This window comes from Rhinatrema bivittatum, chromosome 1 (assembly GCF_901001135.1).
Source record: "Rhinatrema bivittatum chromosome 1, aRhiBiv1.1, whole genome shotgun sequence".
Classification (NCBI taxonomy): Eukaryota; Metazoa; Chordata; class Amphibia; order Gymnophiona; family Rhinatrematidae; genus Rhinatrema; species Rhinatrema bivittatum.
Window position 1 is genome coordinate 412728984 of NC_042615.1, and position 18042 is coordinate 412747025.

The following is an 18042-nucleotide window of genomic DNA, read 5'->3' on the forward strand; positions in this document are numbered from 1 at the left end:
ATATTTTGTTAGTATATATTGACCAGTATATTGTTTTGCCACACATTATTTTCTATTATACTCTTGTATCCTTGACATCTACTGAAAATTTGATATGAATCTGTTATGCACATGCTCGCACACACTAGACTAACAAACTCTAATTTGGGTTCACTGTTATCAATATCTACTCAAAGGGTAGGCAACTCTGGTCCTTGAGTGCCACAAGCCGGTTGGATTTTCAGGATATCCACATTGAATATGCTTCTGATGTATTTTGCATGCATCGGAGGCAGTGCATGCAAATGTATCTCATGAATATTGTGTGGATACCTTAAACACAACCAGCTTTCTGCACTTGAGAATGGGAGTTGCCTACCCTGATCTGCATTTTGTAGCATCCAGGTTACTGGAGACAAAAATGGAATGAAAAGCAAGAAAACTGTTAAAACAAAACAAAAAAACCCAATGCATGCAGGCTGTACTTTAGTTATTTCTTATGTCATTAGCTAATATGGGTACCTCTGTAACGAGTACCTCACAAACAATTAAAAAAAATGGAAACTGTTTCTGGTGCTTAAAAAAAAAAGTCTAATATACAGAATTTTCCCAGTAAGATCAACAGATTTATTTGTACCAAGAATTTTTTTTTTTTTTATTAGACACAATGCCCTTTTGAAATTATGTTTAGAAACTACATGGTTATATTTTTAACTACTTACACCTTAATAATGAATAAGCAAAAATCACTCTTAAACTACTAAAAATCCTTTTCCTAGGGTTGACCTGGTTTAGGTATTTTTAGGTGTATTTTGGTGTTGCATTGCTAACTGTTCTTATTACTCAGCAGCCCTAAGGACAAGTATGGATTTTTAAATGTTTTTTTTATTTTATGTATATATTTTTTTGTCTCCATTGATGAGCAGAGTTAAATTGGCCATAATCAGTGGCTGACGTCATCCGATGATGCTGACATGGACCCATTTCTCAGAGCACAAGTCTTTCTGAGCATGAGTGGAAGTTCCTCGCATGTTCACTTTCTCGTGAGCCCTCACTACAGTGAATATGCAGTTCCTTTTAGTTCTTTTTATTTAGTTCTGACTGGGTGGAAGAACAGCTCCAAAGGAGAGTAGAGTGGGTGCGTGTGGTTAGTGAATTGCTCTCTGTAGAGAACAGCTGCTGGAGGTAAGCAGCTTTGCTTTCTCTAAAGAGGAGCAGATTTGAGTCACACAGAAGGGACTCCCTAGCTCTAAGGGTTGTCAACAGAAAAGGGAAAAAAACAATCAGAACTATGGGAAATATTTTTGTTGAGGAAAATCCTCCTTTTTCTGTTTTGTTTTTAAGGAAAATAACCTGAAACTTATAAACATTTCTAGGAGGGATGGAATTGGGATCTTTCCCACAAAGACAGCATGGAGAACAGATAGATAAAACTTACTAACTTGCTGTTAGGCTGTGACCTGGTATATGAATATGTGATTTAAACTCCATGTCGCAGCCTTGCAGATCAGCTCAGTAGTAGTAGACCATAGATGGATAACTTACCTAACATTATAGACTTTGATGGTCTTATCTAAGGTCAAGTCTGCTTGTGTGTGGTAGAAAATTGCCTAATTAGAAATGGTGTGTGTGTGTTACAGCAATTTGTGGTCTGTTGGTGTCAAAAGAAACCAAGCTGGGTGGACATTTTGTGGGCCTGAGTATACTTCAGGTAGAAGGTGAACCTGTCTTGTTATCCATGGATTGAACAGCCTTTTCATCTATGGAGATGTGGCATAGAGAAACATTTTGGAATATTAAGATGAATTTGACCCCATCTTAGGCAGGAATTTAAGATGCATGAGAAATACCACTGTAAATTATAAATCCCTGAATCTATATGGCTGCCTGTGAGGCCCCTTCTTTCTCAGATATCACAAGGAAATGGTCTTAGAATAGCTACCGTGTTTCCCCGAAAATAAGACAGTGTCTTATATTAATTTTTGCTACCAAAGATGCACTAGGCCTTATTTTCAGGGGATGTCTTATTTTTCCATGAAGAAGGATTCACATATATTGTTGAACAAAAAAATGAACATTTATCATATTCTCAATAGTTGTCTGGTTATGCTGGTTTGTGATGACAACTAACTGTGAATCCTGCAGGGTAAAAAAATCACAGCTGCATGCTCTGGTGTTCTGTGCGACGGGCATGCTCCCAAATAAAAACTTTGCTAGGTCTTACTTTCGGGGGAGGTCTTATATTTAGCAATTCAGCAAAACCTCTACTAGGTCTTATTTTCGGGGGATGTCTTATTTTCAGGGAAACAGGGTATTGTATTCTTTATTAGAAACTTGTTAGATACAACAAGTATTTACAGGAAAGAAGGCAAGATAGCAAAATCAGAGAGACAGAAAAACAAGGCAAGCAAAAACACTGTTCTTGTCTGATACTGTGTATTATATATGTAAACTTGTGACTTGTCCCTATTTTATCTTATTATTTTAAGTTTTCATTCATAATAAGTTAGCAGATTAACTGCATCCATGACCTGTGACATCATTACATTGATCTCATGTTGATTATAAATTGTAATCTCAGTTATTTAGACTAGGAGTGTCACTTTTTTCTGTGTGATGACGCACTGGAGAATTAATGTTGCTGTAGTGGGCCGTCTGGAAGAAAGGTCTCCCCCTCCAGTGTTGTAGCCATCCCAGTGGAATGAGGGAGAGAATTCCTGCAGTTTCTTTGGCCTCCTGCTGATGACCCCCCACCTTTTGCTGGCAACTGTGCCATGCTTTGGACACCTAAAAGGGCACTAAATAACTGATAACCTAATACATTATTAAATATGATATCTTAAAGGTATTAGCTGCTAATACTTTCATATTCTGTTTTCAGCAGATAGCATGGTTGTATTTTCCAGAATGTTATGGTTAGAGATCTGAAACTCTGCCATTCCTTGCCAGCTCTGTACTGAGAAATAAGGACTTAATAATTCACAGATCTCAGCCTTCACCTGACAACAAGGGGCACCTATCTGTTGTAGGCCCCAATTTAGGGATGTGTCAACATTTCTTTACAACCACCCTTTATGATAATATTAACTTTGGGTAAGTCACTAGGTTCTGGACTAAAGCAACCACCACTAAAAATTTGGCCACCTGGTATGGCTCGAAATGTGCTTTCATCAGTTGGATAATAAGCATGTTAATTATCCCATGACACTGCAGGATGGTTTATTTTATTTTTATTTAAAACATTTCTATACCGGCCTTCATGAATGGGATTCATATCAGGCCGGTTTACATGGAACAGGGGAAACCAGAAGTAAAAATAAAACAGACTAAACATAAATAAGAAAGGTCGAAAATTCAAAGTTACAATAAACAGGGGTATTGAACGTGGGAGCTAGTGTAGCTAGGAATAAGTGAAGTAGGAGTAAGAGCGATAGAGATTAACTAGGTTTAAATTGAAGCAAGCCCATCCTTAATCTGACAATTAGAACCCACATTTCAGTACAGCCTCTTTCTTCATGTTGATGATAAATGCAACAGGTGAACATTGTTTTTAGCCCTGTCTCTGAAAGATGGAGAAGGTATTTAAAGTTATGTGGGACAAGAGAGCTTCTAGGGCCTTACTCTTGTAGTAGATGGCAAACCTCTTTCAGTTAAAACCATAATATTTTATAGTGGACTTCTTTCTAGAAGATGATGATTTTGGACACCTTTTTGGTTTCCTCTTCCCTCCTGAGCTCTTTCAGTGTTTTTTGGCTATCAAAGGTGTGGGAGGATATTCACTCAAAAGGGAGAAGATGTCTGCCACTAGTCTACTTTCAAATCTCCTTCCAGAGAAGAACCCTGGAAACAGGTCCATCTCGGGAGTTCTGCACTCTGAGAAGATCCTGTGTGCTATATCCTGATTCAGGGACCACTCATGGATGTCCAGGTGCAGTGGAGTATATGTGTGAAGAGTTTCTCTTGTTGCAAGGGATATGCCTCTTGGGGGGTCAACCCATTAGAGATAGCTATGTTCTTATTTTGGTATTTTCCTAACACAAATGGATGGATCCTGCCATGTTGACTGGTTCTCCCAGGGCAAGCAGGATGGTAGTTCTCACATATGGGTGACGACATCAGATGGAGCCCTGTCACAGAACACTTTTGTCAAAGTTTCTAGAACTTTGACAGGCATGCCCATCATGCCACTAACCCTGAAGCCACCAGGGGTCCCCTCCCAGTCTCTCTTTTTTTTCCGTGCAGCAGATGCCTCGTGGTTAGGAGCTCTGAGAAATTTCTCACAACTTTCCTCACGGAACCTTTGAAGTTTAACTTCTTACAAAAATCCCTCAACCGGGGTCCCCCATCGAATGCTGTTCCTCCGACGCTCGGTAAGTTTTCCCCATTGTTTGCGGTCTATTCCCGCTGGCATTTTCTATCGGTGCCCGAAGGTCATCGACCGCGCACCCGCCCCTTTTTACGATGGCGACTGGGTTCAGAAAATGCTCTGTGCATCTGAGGACAGTGTCCATTACGGACCCACATACCGTTTGCATTTTGTGCTTGGGCCCCCTCGCACGATGTCAGTCAATGCCCTAGTTGTGCACAAATGACCCCAAAAGGCTGTCACACTCACCTGGATAAGATGGAGCACTTATTTGGTTCAAAACGTTCAGCTCCATCGATGCCAGTTCCAGCGCAATCGACCACACAGGATCCATCGATGCCAGGAACATCGTGGAGCGGGTGACCGTCCATCACAGATACCATCGAAGGCATCGGTGTTATCATCCTCTGAGCTGGAGAAGGACCGGACCGAGCACCGAAGGAAACAGATACCGATGGCCATCCCCAACCAGCACCGATACTGTGGCATCTACCTCCATTGAGCCACCTGCAAAGAGGGCCCGGGGAAAGGAGCCCCCATCCTCCTCTGGACCTGGGACCCCTAGGCCTTCCCCCACCAATATCGGGCACAGAGTCTCCACGGGCCCCCGTGGAACTTCCAGTGACGCCTAGCCTGCCTCCTACCCCGATTGCCATGCTGGCCTCTCGGGAGGAATTGGACCGCATAGTACAAAAGGCAGTGCTGAATGCCCTATGAGGCTTCCAATCGCTGCCGCCACCGGCCCCCATACCAGTGCCGGAACTGGCGCCCTCGATGTTCACTCCGCTCCTGGAGCGCCTCTATACACTCATCAGTGCCACTGGACACGCTGACACAGAGTCATCCATCTAGACCTCCGCAAGTCCCGATACCAGTACCGGGTTCCTCGTAGGATGAAGAATCTGTTCCTGGCCAGATCCCTCCTCGGGAACCACCCATGCCAGTACCCATTCCAGGTCCAATGGGACTATCTGTGCCCAAGCGCACACAACTTGCCCTCGGTGCTGATGCCACATCCATCGATGCCTTCCTGCCCTTTTGGATTTGGCATACTTCCTCCATCAGGAAGTCCTCTGGGGGCTGGGGAAAGTCCCTATGATCCATGGGGAGACGCATCTACGATTGATTCCTCATAAGTTTCCGAGGAGTTGCTCTCAGAGCCTTCACCCTGGAAGAGAGACGATCACCTCCGGAAGACCTCTCCTTTGCCAATTTTGTCAAAGATGTCTGAGACTATCCCCTTTCCACTGGTGACAGAAGATTCTCGTCACAAGATGTTGGAGGTCTTACAATTTGTAGACGCTCCTAAGGAGGTAATGGCGATTCCAGTGCACAAAGTCCTCCTTGACCTCTTGCACCACCTGTGGGAACATCCAGGTACTGTACCTCCAGCCAACAGAAAGACAGATGCTACATACCTGGTTCAACAAGCCCCAGGTTTTCAGAAAAGTCAGCTGCCACACCATTCTGTGGTTGTGGAATCTGCTCAGAAAAAAAGCTAAACACTCACGTCCACATTCCTCTGCTCCTCCTGATGAGGATCAAAAGACATTGGATGCATTGGGATGAAGAGTTTTTTCCCAAGGGTCCATGTTGATAGCGCGAATAGCAGCCTATCAACTATACATGACTGAATATAATCAGAATCTCTGGAAACAAGCCCAAGAGCTTGCGGAGACATTGCCACAGCAACAACAAGAAGCCTTATCCTCCATCCTACAAAAAGGATTGGAAGCAGGCAAACATGAAGTCAGAGCTGCCTACGATTCTTTCGAAACAGCATCCAGAGTCTTGGAAGCAGGTATCAGTGCTAGGCGCTGGGCCTGGCTCAAGGCATCAGACTTGCAGATCTACCCTGTACAGGAGACAACCTGTTCGGGGACAAGATCTAGGATGCAGTGGCTCAGTTAAAAGACCATCATGAGACCCTACGTCAGTTGTCAACTGTCTCATCAGATATTCCCTCCGTAACCCGCAGGGGCACACGTAGGGACACCAGAAGACAATTCTACCGGCCACGTAGATATTTCCCTCCTTTGTCCCATGCATGACCAGCTCAGGCACCTCAGAGGGGACAGGCACGCCAAGCAAAAACACCTAGGCTACAGCCAGCTTCGCAAGCTGACCCTGCAGCTGGATTTTGACTGTCTTCCGGAGAGCACAGCCATCTTCCAGTGGGGGGCCGCCTATGCCACTTTGCAACAAATTGGCACCCAATTACCACGGACCAGTGGGTTCTGTCCATCATTACCCACGGTTACAGTCTAAATTTTTAAAAAATACCCCTAGACTTCCCACCCATTCCATTCTGGAGCTGGGAAGATCACACAGGACTACTCGAATCAGAGCTCTCAAACCTTCTGTCAGCCAGGGCCGTGGAACCAGTTCCACCGGATCAGCAAGGGAGAGGGTTCTGCTCCAGGTATTTCCTAATTCCAAAAAAGACCGGCAGCCTCCGGCCTATTCTGGATCTCTGTGCCTTGAACACATTTCTTCACAAGGAACTGTTCAGAATGGTTTCCCTGGGCACCATGCTTCCGCTACTAAAACAAGGAGATTGGCTCTGCTCTCTGGACCTTCAAGATGCATACGCCCACATTGCGATCTTCCCTCCTCATCGCAAGTATGTGCGATTCGTAGTGGGTCACAGGCACTATCAATACAGTCCTACCATTCAGCCTCGCCTTGGCGCCCGAGTGTATACAAAGTGCCTGGCAGTCGTTGCTGCACAGTTACACAGCAGAGGCGTATATGTTTTTTCATACCTGGACAAATGGCTCATAAAAAGCCAGTCTAGACAAGGAGCCATCGATTCCCTTGGCCTCATCATACGGCTTCTAAGTTCATTGGGATTTCTAATCAATTACTCCAAATCCCATTTAACACCGTCTCACCTTCTCTCCTTCATAGGAGCAGAACTGGACACAACACTAGCCAAGGCATTCTTACCAAACGACCGTGCAATAATGCTGTCCAACCTGGCAAGCGCTATCCGCCATCTAAAAACCACCTCGGCTGCCCACCTACTCAAGTCGCTCGGCCATATGGCATCCACGGTCTGTCACCCCAATGGCGCGCCTAGGCATGAGAATGACACAATAGACTCTAAAGTCTCAATCGTGACAAGCTACTCAACTGCTTTCGTCCCTGGTACACATCACCAGCCAGCTTTCTGTTCCTTACATGGTGGACATACAAAGCCAACTTGAAAATAGGTTTTCCTTTCCAGCAACCAGCTCCTCAAGTGACCCTAACCACGGATGCCTCCAACCTCGGTTGGGGAGCCATGTCCAAGACCTGCAAACTCAAGGGACTTGGACATCTTCCAAAGCGACACATCAAATCAACTTTCTGGAGCTTCGGGCGATGCGGTACGCCCTTCATGCATTCCAGAACTGCCTCTCCAACAAAGTTGTCCTGATCCATCAGACAACCAAGTTGCAATGTGGTACCTGAACAAACGGGGGCACAGGCTCTTACCTGCTGTGCCAAGAATCGGCACAGATTTGGCCCTGGGCCCTGTCGCACTCCATGCTACTGCGAGCCACTTATCTAGCAGGCACAGAGAATGCACAGGCGGACTGCCTTAGCCGACGTTTCCAACCCCACGAGTGGTCTCTGGATCCCTCATTTGCGAACAGATTCTTCCACTGGTGGGGTCATCCGACCATCGACCTCATTGCGTCTAGTCAGAACCACAAAGTGTAAAACTTCTGTTCCCTGCACAGGGACCAGCATTTACCAGCCAGGGATGCCTTTGCCCGTCCCTGGAACAAAGGCCTGCTTTATGTGTATCCTCTGATTCCGCTAATAAGCAAGGCTCTCGTGAAGCTACAAGAGGACCGGGGCTTAATGATTCTCATAGCCCCGTACTGGCCGTTCCAAATTTGGTTTCCCATACTTCGCGACCTTTCTGTCCAGGACCCCATTCGCCTGGGCACGTCGCTCAACCTCACAACACAGAATCACGCAAGTTACACCACGTGAACCTCCAGGCCCTATCTCTGACGGCCTGGATGTTTTGTAGCTGCTCCTTTCAGTTTTTTTTCTAACAATTTTTCTCATTTTATCAAAGTTTCCCTTTTGAAAGTTTAGCACGAGAGCCTTGGATTTGCACACTGTTCCTTTTCCAGTCATTAAATCAAATTTGATCATATTATGATCACTATTGCCAAGCGGTCCCACCACCGTTACCTCTCTCACCAAGTCCTGTGCTCCACTGAGAATTAGATGTAAAATTGCTCCCTCTCTCGTCGGTTCCTGAACCAATTGCTCCATAAAGCTATCATTTATTCCATCTAGGAACGTTATCTCTCTAGCGTGACCCGATGATTCATTTACCCAGTCTAGATGCAATATAAGTCAGGCAGATTGCCAGCAGAATCAAGGATATAATGTCACAGTTCAGAAAGTCAGGCAAAGTTGGCAAACATCCTTGGCTGTGTTGAGGATTTTAGGCCTTACAGCCTCAACAATACGTGTATTTTCATGACAATCTCAATATGAGTTGTTCAGTGACCCTTAAAATCCCAGAGGGTCTCTAGTCATGCATCCAGTAATTTCAGGAGTTCCCTGACCTGGTGGCAAGGGGCATGCCATTCCAAATTCAAGCCCACTCGCATATTCTGATTGCTGGGGAGCCCATCTAGACAAACCAGGTGCAGGGCATTTGGTCCCATCAGAGAAGATTCCATATCAACCACCTCAAGCTGCAAGTAATTTGCTAGGCTGCAAGGGCTTTCAGAAATTGAGTGGACAATCAAACTGTGCTAGTGCAAATAGACAATCAGGCAGCTATGTTCCACCTAAACAAGTAGGGGGTGGGGGCGGGATCTCCTCTTTTGTGTTGAGAAGCTGTCAAGTTGTAACTGAGGGCCATCTTTGAAGGGATGTCCTAGAGCAATATATTTGGCAGGGAAGGAAAACGTTCTGGCAGACGGACCGAGTTGCTAAATGGATCTGCATGACTGGTCTCTGGACCAAAGCATAGCAAATACATTCTCTCAGTGGGGAGCTCTCAAGATAGATCTGTTTGCTACTGCTCAAAGCAAGAAGATGCCAGTTTCCTACTCTAGAAGATCAGGCCATATTGGCTATGGATACCTTCTCCCTTGATTAAGTGACAAGCCTGCTTATGCTTTTTCTCCCATCCCGCTAGTAGGAAAAACCTTTACAAAACTCAGGGGGGGGGGGGGGGGCGCTATGATCCTGATAGCTCTCACTTGGCTAAGTTTATTATCTGATTTCTTCTCCTATGGTTCCACTGTAAATGTAAACTCTCTAGTGTAAGGGCAGATCCCTAGATCTTTTTACCTGTCCCACTCAAATCCTTGATTACCTTGTATACTTTAGAGTTTGGTCTTAAAACCAGCTCTTTCAGAGTTAATCTTATTTCAATTGGTGTATATGAGCTTCTTTTAGAATGGAATGCGATCTCTAATGCGTCTTTAATTGTGCATTTCATGAGGGGATTACTTGATTTGAAGGCTGCTGTCAAACCTAAATGTGAAATTATCTAGCTGGAGAAAGCGCCTCATCTCTAGCAGGTTAAAGTATCTGACCCGAAAGTTGCTTATTTGATGGTGGCAACCTCTGCTTAAAGGGTTGGTGAACTCAAAGCCCTAGTAACTTGTCTGCCTTACATTGTTTTATCATAATGGGGTAATACCTTTGCATGTACCCAAACTTCCTGCCAAAGGTCATGTTGGATTTCTCCCTTAACCACACAGTCATTCTGCCAACATTCTTTCTCAAGCCTCATGTCAATAAAGGCAAACTTGCTCTACACAGTTTGGTTTCAGAAAAGCCATAGCATTCTACCTGGCATGGTCTAAAGATTCTAAAACGTCCACGTACCTTTTGGCCCAAACAAGACTGGAATACCTGTTTAAAAGAAACCTCTTTCTAATTGGATAGCAGATTGCAAATTCTTCACTTATGCCCAAGTTTGATTGACACATCAAAATTCATAATGCTAGAGCTATTTTTGTCTCATCTAAGATTTAACTATTGAAGACATCTGCAAAACTGCAACTTTCAGTTCAACATTTACATTATACTGCTGTTCGGACAATAGTTTGGGGCAGTCTATTTCACAGAGCGTCTTTGAGGGTTAAGACTTAACTCCAACCTCACTAGTATCCATTTTTTAATTAATTAGGTTGTCTTATTAATGATTTAAAAAAAAAAAAAAAAAGGGAGGGGTGCAGGAATTAAAATCCCCAAAAATGTTCCCTAGCTCTGTTGGCTGGTTGTGTGTACACGCACGCATATGCGCACATACCTTATACCTTTTTTGTTTGAGAACATTCTTTAGCTGGGGAATGCCACTTGTGTGACTGGCATGTACTGCTTGTCCTCAGAGGAAATACCTGTAGTATGTGTAGCTCGCCAGTCACATACCATCTTTCCTTTCCTTTTTGGAGATGACTTCATTAGCTTGATGACAGGACTGGAGGCATGATATGAGCATAGGAATTACCACTCATGCTCAGGATCTTTGAAGAAAGCTCTGGAAGAGGGTCCATTCAGCGCTGTCATGGATGTCATCCACATATGACTGGTGAACTCTTGTCAGAGAATATCTTACAAGTAACCCTGTTTTGTTGGATTACTCGTAGGCCGTCCAGTAAAGTGCACTCAGCTGAGTGCACTGTTGTACCCATGGTTGGATGTGCGTACTGGACGTGCATCCCACTATCCCTTATACAATAAGAGGTTTAGCATGTTCAAAACTCACATCCAACCTCCCCCCCCCTCCAAAAAAAACAAACAAACCAAAAACTAATAGCACTCATCACATGCAAATGCATGTTGATGAGGCTATTAGTTATTCACCCGGGATACAGAAAAAAAAAAGTGCTCCCGATCTGTACTTTTTACGCTCAGAAATTAGTGCCTGCCTAAGGGCAGGCATTAATTTTTAAGCAGACCCAAAAGGTGTACAGAAAAGCAGAAAATACTGCTTTTCTGTACATCATGTGACTTAATATTATGACTATATTAAGTTGGAGGAACTGAAAAATTAAAAAAAAAAACTTAAAAAATAAAATGTGCTGTCAGTTTAGGAAAACAGATGTCCAATTTTATGAGCGTCCATTTTCTTAACCTGTGGCTGTGCACAGGTTAGGAAAACAGGCGCTTGTAAAATTGAGCATCTGTTTTCCAAACCCACTGACAGCCATTTCTCCTGGGCTTCTGTTGCTATGGAAGCACTAGGGGCGCACTGTTGTCCCTAGCGTCTCCTTTTTAGCGTGACCCCCTCATTTAAATGTTATTGCGTGCCACAGAGAGGTTAGTGATAGGAAAGTGGGCGCTCAACACTGAGTGCCCGTTTTCCTGTGCACTTTATTGTATTGGCCTGTATATGAGAACTGTGAAAATAATACATGGGTGGTCAGAATACAATAGACCTGTTTAAAGAAATTAATTTGAGTAAAGCATTTTTTGATTACCACTGCTCCTTACAACAAAGACTACATCTTGAATGAATGCTTAAGATTGAGTTGTACAAAAAGATGATATGCTCAGTGCTTCTTAATACAGTTACCACTTTGTTTTATAATGTGCTTTGCTGGAGAGAACCTGCCACACTTACTGTGCAACCAATTCCTTTTAAAAAGATGTACTAAAACTCTTGAAATGTAGGGAAAGGTGACATTGTTGAAGTAACTTGCTTCTGATTTAAAATATTCAGAAAAAATTGTAATTTTGTGTAGCAATTTATTGAAGTTTGTATGTGTGTATATTTATCATTCTTAAGTAACAAATTATTTTACTAATTGTTAAATCAAGAACCAGTAATAGTTGGACAGAAACAATTTGACTTGCAAATTGTAAATCCTGCCATAATTCTGGTATTCATCCTTGGGTGGGAAATAGGGAATAAATTACGGAGCCCCTGAAGAAACTTGGGAATTGTCTTTTATCTTCCTGATTGTCAGGTGCTCCGTTATTTATTAAATATGGGTCACTAAACTGTATTTAAGCTGTTCACATATTTGGAACCAAACAAAATTTGGATCTCAAAATTTGAGGTAGATTTCTTAGGACAAATGTTTGGTCATTTTCCTCCTGTTTCCAACATCTCAATTCCATCTCCTTTCAATACTGCCAGGCTGATTTAATAAGGTGGGCTCGGCTGTGCACACATTTCTGTGCATGCTGCTTTATTTCTGATTTGATTTAAGGAGTTTAGTGTGCATAATTTAGCATGTCTTTGTGTAAATCCCATATTAATCAAGGCATTAGTTGTTATGGTCCAATGCAACTCCAGTTTTGGGTTGTTTTTTTTTAATACCAGAAAATTTGGAGCAGACTATGGCTCATGGGCTAAAAATGGACAACTTCTTTTTTTCTGGCCTGCCCAGCTGTCCTTAATGTTCTATTATCTCTGGCTCTCTGATGTTCTGAACTGCTTGCCTGATATCATGCTTGTCAGTGTGTCATCAAGGGCAATATTTTAGGTCCTCAGGCAGGTCAGAGTGTCGGTGGCCCAGAGGCAATCTGAACACTGGTATTTGCACTTTTTTTTTTCTTTATCCAGAATAGCTTTCAATTGGAGGGAGCAGGTGCAGGTGGCTTTATCCATATACCATTGCTGCCTTGTCGCCTGAACAGGCTGCTGCTGATGCACGCCTACATTCTCCCTCCTCACCTTGGTCCAGAAGGTAGGTGGATAAAATTGTATTTTTCCGAGGAGTGGGCTGGTGGCTTTCTGGGTCAGAAGAGACTTTTGCTGCAACCCCCCCCCTTTCAACATGGCCATAGTAGGGAAAACCTTTTTTGGCCTGATTGAGCCTGAGTACTAACCTGCTGGGGGAGGAGAAAGGAAAAAGATACAGCTGCTCTGTGGGATAGAGCAAGGGGGAAAGAGCAGGTGGAGAACAAGGGGACAAGAGACAGGGTTGAGAGAATGGGGGATGTTGAGCACCATGAGAGAGAGAGAGGCAGAAAGATTTGGATATGGGGTACTGGAATTGGGTAGAGGGTGTAAGAGGCTTTCCATGCACACAGTTGCCTGTAGCCTTCACCCACTCCATCCAATCATTCACACATATCCCTAGCCACCTACTCATTCACTTGCATAAACACATTCCACTCACTTGCCGAGACATCACACACTCATGTGTTCATTCACAACCCTACCCTGGGCTAGTTTTAAGTCTGAAGCTGAACATGGAGTTCATAGTGTGGGGTGGCATAAAGCATTTAATATTAACCAGTTTTATTCCTTACAGGATTGTTTTTAACCACTTCAGATGAACTGCTCTGTGCACATGATTTTAACCTGGTTTCCTTATTAACCTGCTCAGAATATTTTAAATTCTCTTCTTTTCAAAACCTTCTCTCTTTTCTCCTTCTTGCTTGCCTTCTTTTTGGACCACTTGCTGTCTAGGGTGGCAGATGAAGCTTTCTACAAACAACCCTTCGCTGACGTGATTGGTTATGTGTATGTTGCAAAACTAATTGTTCTTTCTATTCATGTCGTGATAGTGGGTTTTGGGGTTTTTTTAAATTTTATTTTACTTGCATCTTCTGTTACACTTAGTATAACACACTGTGTGTTTATTTTTGACACTTTTAAATTGGTGAGTATACTATGTGCTGATTAGTGACTGCAAAGTACAAAGTTGTCATACAAATACCACATGAAAGCTGGGGCCTATTTTTAGTACCTTCCATTTCCCTTGCAGTATATATTAACACACACCTGAAGACATTTTGTTAGGAGTTGCACAGTCCTTTCATCAGTACGTATGATTAACATCTAAATTTTGCATGTATAGGGGACATTTAATATAGCTGTTGAAAATAAGGGTCATTTTTGGTTTTGTTAAACCAGATAGTAATACCCCATAGTAAAGTTTAACAATGTACTGTTCGGCATAAACATTGTTTTAATATTAACTAAATATTTAGCTGATACATACTGCCTCTCAGAAGCTGCAGAGCTCGTTTGGTTGTTTTTCCTCCCAAAGATATATGTTCCACATTTGGCACTGCTTAATTCAGTAAGGAAGCTAACCTGAGTGGACAGTATTTTGAGGTTGCTAAATTGTTTTAAATTTACTTTTCATAAAAAAAAAAAAGTTTATGGCTTATAGCTGTTTTGTGGGGAGGGGATGGTGTGTTTTTGGGGAGTGAAGGTGTTGGGGTTTTTGTCTTCCATTATTTTTGTAGGTTAGTGAAGAGAACATTTTGTAAATATGAAATCTAGTAGTTTAAAGGTGTTGGATTTACATACATATTGTGAGAGTTTGACAGTCAAGCACTTCCTTTAAAACTGTAGTGACATTTGCCTTATAGGTGAGAAGATTATAAAGCAAAACTTGATGTGTTGGAATTAACAGGTGTTAGTATTTTGAAAAGCTTGCTTATTGGAGAATAAAGGAACCCTGTTTGCTATCAGTTTTCATGTAGTCCCTAGCATACAATAATTACATATGTGTAGTACACTTGCTGTTAACTTAAACTGAGCAGCATGTTTCCTGAATGTAGACTGAACTGTCCGTGCATGTTCAGTTTATCATCTGCATTAAATTCATTTTCCTTTTCTATACCTGACTTAAACTTTCTCTCCTTGTTTCTTTTCTTTTCACCGTTTAAGCACACACATAAATCATCCTTGCTACAGCCTAGAACAGTTAAGTAAAATCTTCTCACTGCCCCCCTTAAATTGTCTGTCACACAAAGACTAGCAGTGTTGTAGTGACCCTTGTTTTCAGTGGTGTGTTGTAATATACTCATCCCTGTGACGCTGTACTGAGTCACTCCTAGGGTATTCAACATTGCTTTGGGCTTTTTCTGTACTGCTTGTAGGAGTACACTGACTTTGCTTCTACTCAAGTAAATGTTTTACTACTGCTCCCTTTTTAAAGCCAAAGCAAGGTAGAGTGTGCCTAAACACTATAGTTTGTGTACTTGGGGGGGGGGGGGGGGGGGGAGAGAGAGCCATCTCTTTTTGTGTTCTAACCTGTAGTTTGCAGCAAGGTCCAAGAGTTTCAGCGAGGTGCCTTGGTATGTGTTTGTCAGGCAAGGCATCATGGAAGGTCTACATGTATCTGCATTGAGAAATCAGGAAGCAAAAGGGGATACTACATGTTTAGCTAAAAACTTAAATATCCTTTCCTCTCCTCCCAAAATATGCAAATGTATAGCTTACACTTAAGCTTGGGATCTCTGCCTTGCATTCCATTAGGTTTAAGCTGCTTCTGTATAGTATGAAGAATCATTCATAAGCAAATTTATGAAGGCCAGTTGTAGCTAATTGCTTTCTTAAAGCAGCAGTTCATGTTTGCCAACAATTGTATTTAGCTGCCGGGAATTCACATTGCTACAGAAGTAACACTTTCTCACAGGACAAGTAGGATGGTAGTCCTCACATCTGGGTGACAGGATGGAGCCCAATCACGGAACACTTTTGTCAAAGTTTCTAGACTAGCACCTACTGGGCATGCCTACCTCTACATCCAGCAGGGGTCCCCCTTCAGTCTCTCTCTCTTTTTTTTTTTTTTTTCCCCGCACAGCAGTAGCCACACGGATTACGGAGCTCTTTTGAGATTCCTGACAGGAATTTTCTTCACGGAACTTTTTCAAAAAATTCTACCCTATAGGGTAAGGTTTTCCCTTCTTTGCGGTCTATTCCCGTCAAGTTTTCCCTTTTGGGCATACTGGCCATTGACCACACCGCGGCTAAACTTTTTGTCGAAACCATGGCGTCGGGTTTTTGTCGGTGTCCCGATTGTCCTCGGACAATGTCCATCACAGACACACATAGAGTTTGTGTTTTGTGCTTGGGGCCCGACTTACACCAAATGTGCCCAAATGACGCTGAAGGGCTGCAAAGCCCGTTTGGAGAAGATGGAGTTTCTTTTTCATTCAAAACTCCCGACTCCATCGACCCCCTTCGACTTCGTCTGAGCTGGTGCCATCGACCTCTCGTCAGCAACGGGACACCAGTGCTGACCGATTGGCATCAGCTACTCCGAAGGTGTCTACTTCTTCCTCTTCGCCTCAAGAAACGGACCGAGGAGAACATCGTGAAAAGCGTCGACACTGGTATCGGAAGGCTCAGTCCGCCAAACATGGCAAATCCTTGGCGTCGACAGAGCCACTGACAAAGAAATCCCGTCCAGAAAAGGCCCCATCCTCCTCTGCGACTGTCACCAAGGCGTTCCCCACCTTCATCTGTGCAGGGAGCCGCGACTCCACTTTCACCGGTGGACCATCCGGCTACGCCAGTGCTGCCTCCTACTTCGGTGCCAGGGTTCCATGCCCCAGGCTTCCGCGAGGAATTGGATCGGATGATCCAAGAGGCCATTGGTAAAGCACCGCATGGCTTCCAGCCTCCATCGATGCCGATACCGTGCCCGAGCCGGTCACCGATCCAATTCCCATGGTGCTCGCACCGCTATTGGGTAGATTGGATGCGTTGCTTGGTGCCCTTCCACCGCTGGAACCGAAAACACCGGTATGTCCTCTTCTTTCGATGCCAATATCTGTGTCATCAGAAGACGAAGAAACACAGATACCCATACTGCCTTCTAGAATTCTGCCACCAACTCATCCATCGATGTCGCCGGTTCCATTGGTGCTTCCATCGATGCCTTCGGTGCCACCTCCGGTGCCATCGATGCCTAGGCCTGGTCCTTCGGGATTAACACCTTTTCTCCCTTCTGAAGATTCTCAGGGAGCTGGTGATCAACCTTATGATCCTTGGACTGATGATTCTTCCCAGGATACAGAACTGCCTTCTGAGCCCTCTTCCCCTGAAGAGAGAGAAGGTGATTTCCTCCAGAGGATCTGTCCTTTATTAACGTCATTAAAGAAATTTATTTATTCTTTTTCTATGCCGACGTTCATGTCCTGTCATATCACATCGGTTTACATCAAACACAGGAGAAATACATCGAACAGGGAGTAAAAACTTGATCGGTAATGGAGTATTAACATTTTGCAAAACCATTTAGAGAATAAAACGTAACTTATATCTTCAGTGTCTTAAGTATCCAGGGCTGAGTAATTACAGAGGGGTGGGGGGGGGTGTGAGGAGACTTTGTGGTGGGAAGGGTGGGGGCAAGGTATCCTGGACGGGGAGGGTAGCATGAGGGTTGACGGGAGGGAGTAAAAGGAGAATTGACAGGGGGGGGTGAGAACAGGGGGTAATGGGGGGGTGGGTGCGTGAAGGTAGGATGGCTGGGAATTAAGGCTGTGCAGTAATGCAGGTCAGAGAGGGTTCTACAGTCTACGGTTCTATAGTCATTTTAAGGAAATGCTTGCTTAAAAAGCCAAGTCTTAAGTTTTTTCTTGAAAGTCAGTGGGCATTGTTCTTGGCGAAGTTCTGGGGGTAATGCATTCCATTGTGAAGGACCCGCTGTGGAGAAAGCACATTTCCTTATATAAACGTGGTGAGAGGACTTGGTGGGTGGAGCATGAAGGGTATCTTTGTACGCTGCTCTGATCGGTCTGGTGGAGGTGTGTAGACGAAGGGGGATATCTAGTACCAGGGAGGACTGGTTATGGATGTCTGAAACAATTCCATTTCAGCTTCAGACAGAAGAAGATTCAAGGCACAAGATGCTGGAAGTACTCCAGTTTCTTGATGCTCCTAAGGAAATCATGTCAATTCCTATTCATGAAATCCTAATTGACCTGCTAAAGAGGAATTGGGAGCATCCAGGTTCAGTTCCGCCTGT

General features: G+C 43.7%; 1 protein-coding gene across 3 annotated transcripts in view; it reads left to right on the top strand.

The window, feature by feature from the left end:
• The window catches only part of CLTA (clathrin light chain A), a 128850-nt gene that overhangs the window by 58326 nt on the left and 52482 nt on the right, over positions 1-18042 (top strand). Inside the window, exons 5-6 of one of the 3 annotated variants that reach the window (XM_029602616.1) lie at positions 13743-13796; positions 14955-15060. The exons of 1 other annotated variant lie outside the window; for it this stretch is intronic. In XM_029602616.1, the coding sequence (XP_029458476.1) occupies positions 13743-13796; positions 14955-15045 (145 nt within the window). In that variant the 3' untranslated portion in view covers positions 15046-15060. Of the gene's footprint in view, positions 1-13742; positions 13797-14954; positions 15061-18042 lie in introns of those variants that run through there. One more of the 3 variants, XM_029602598.1, reaches the window with a different exon arrangement.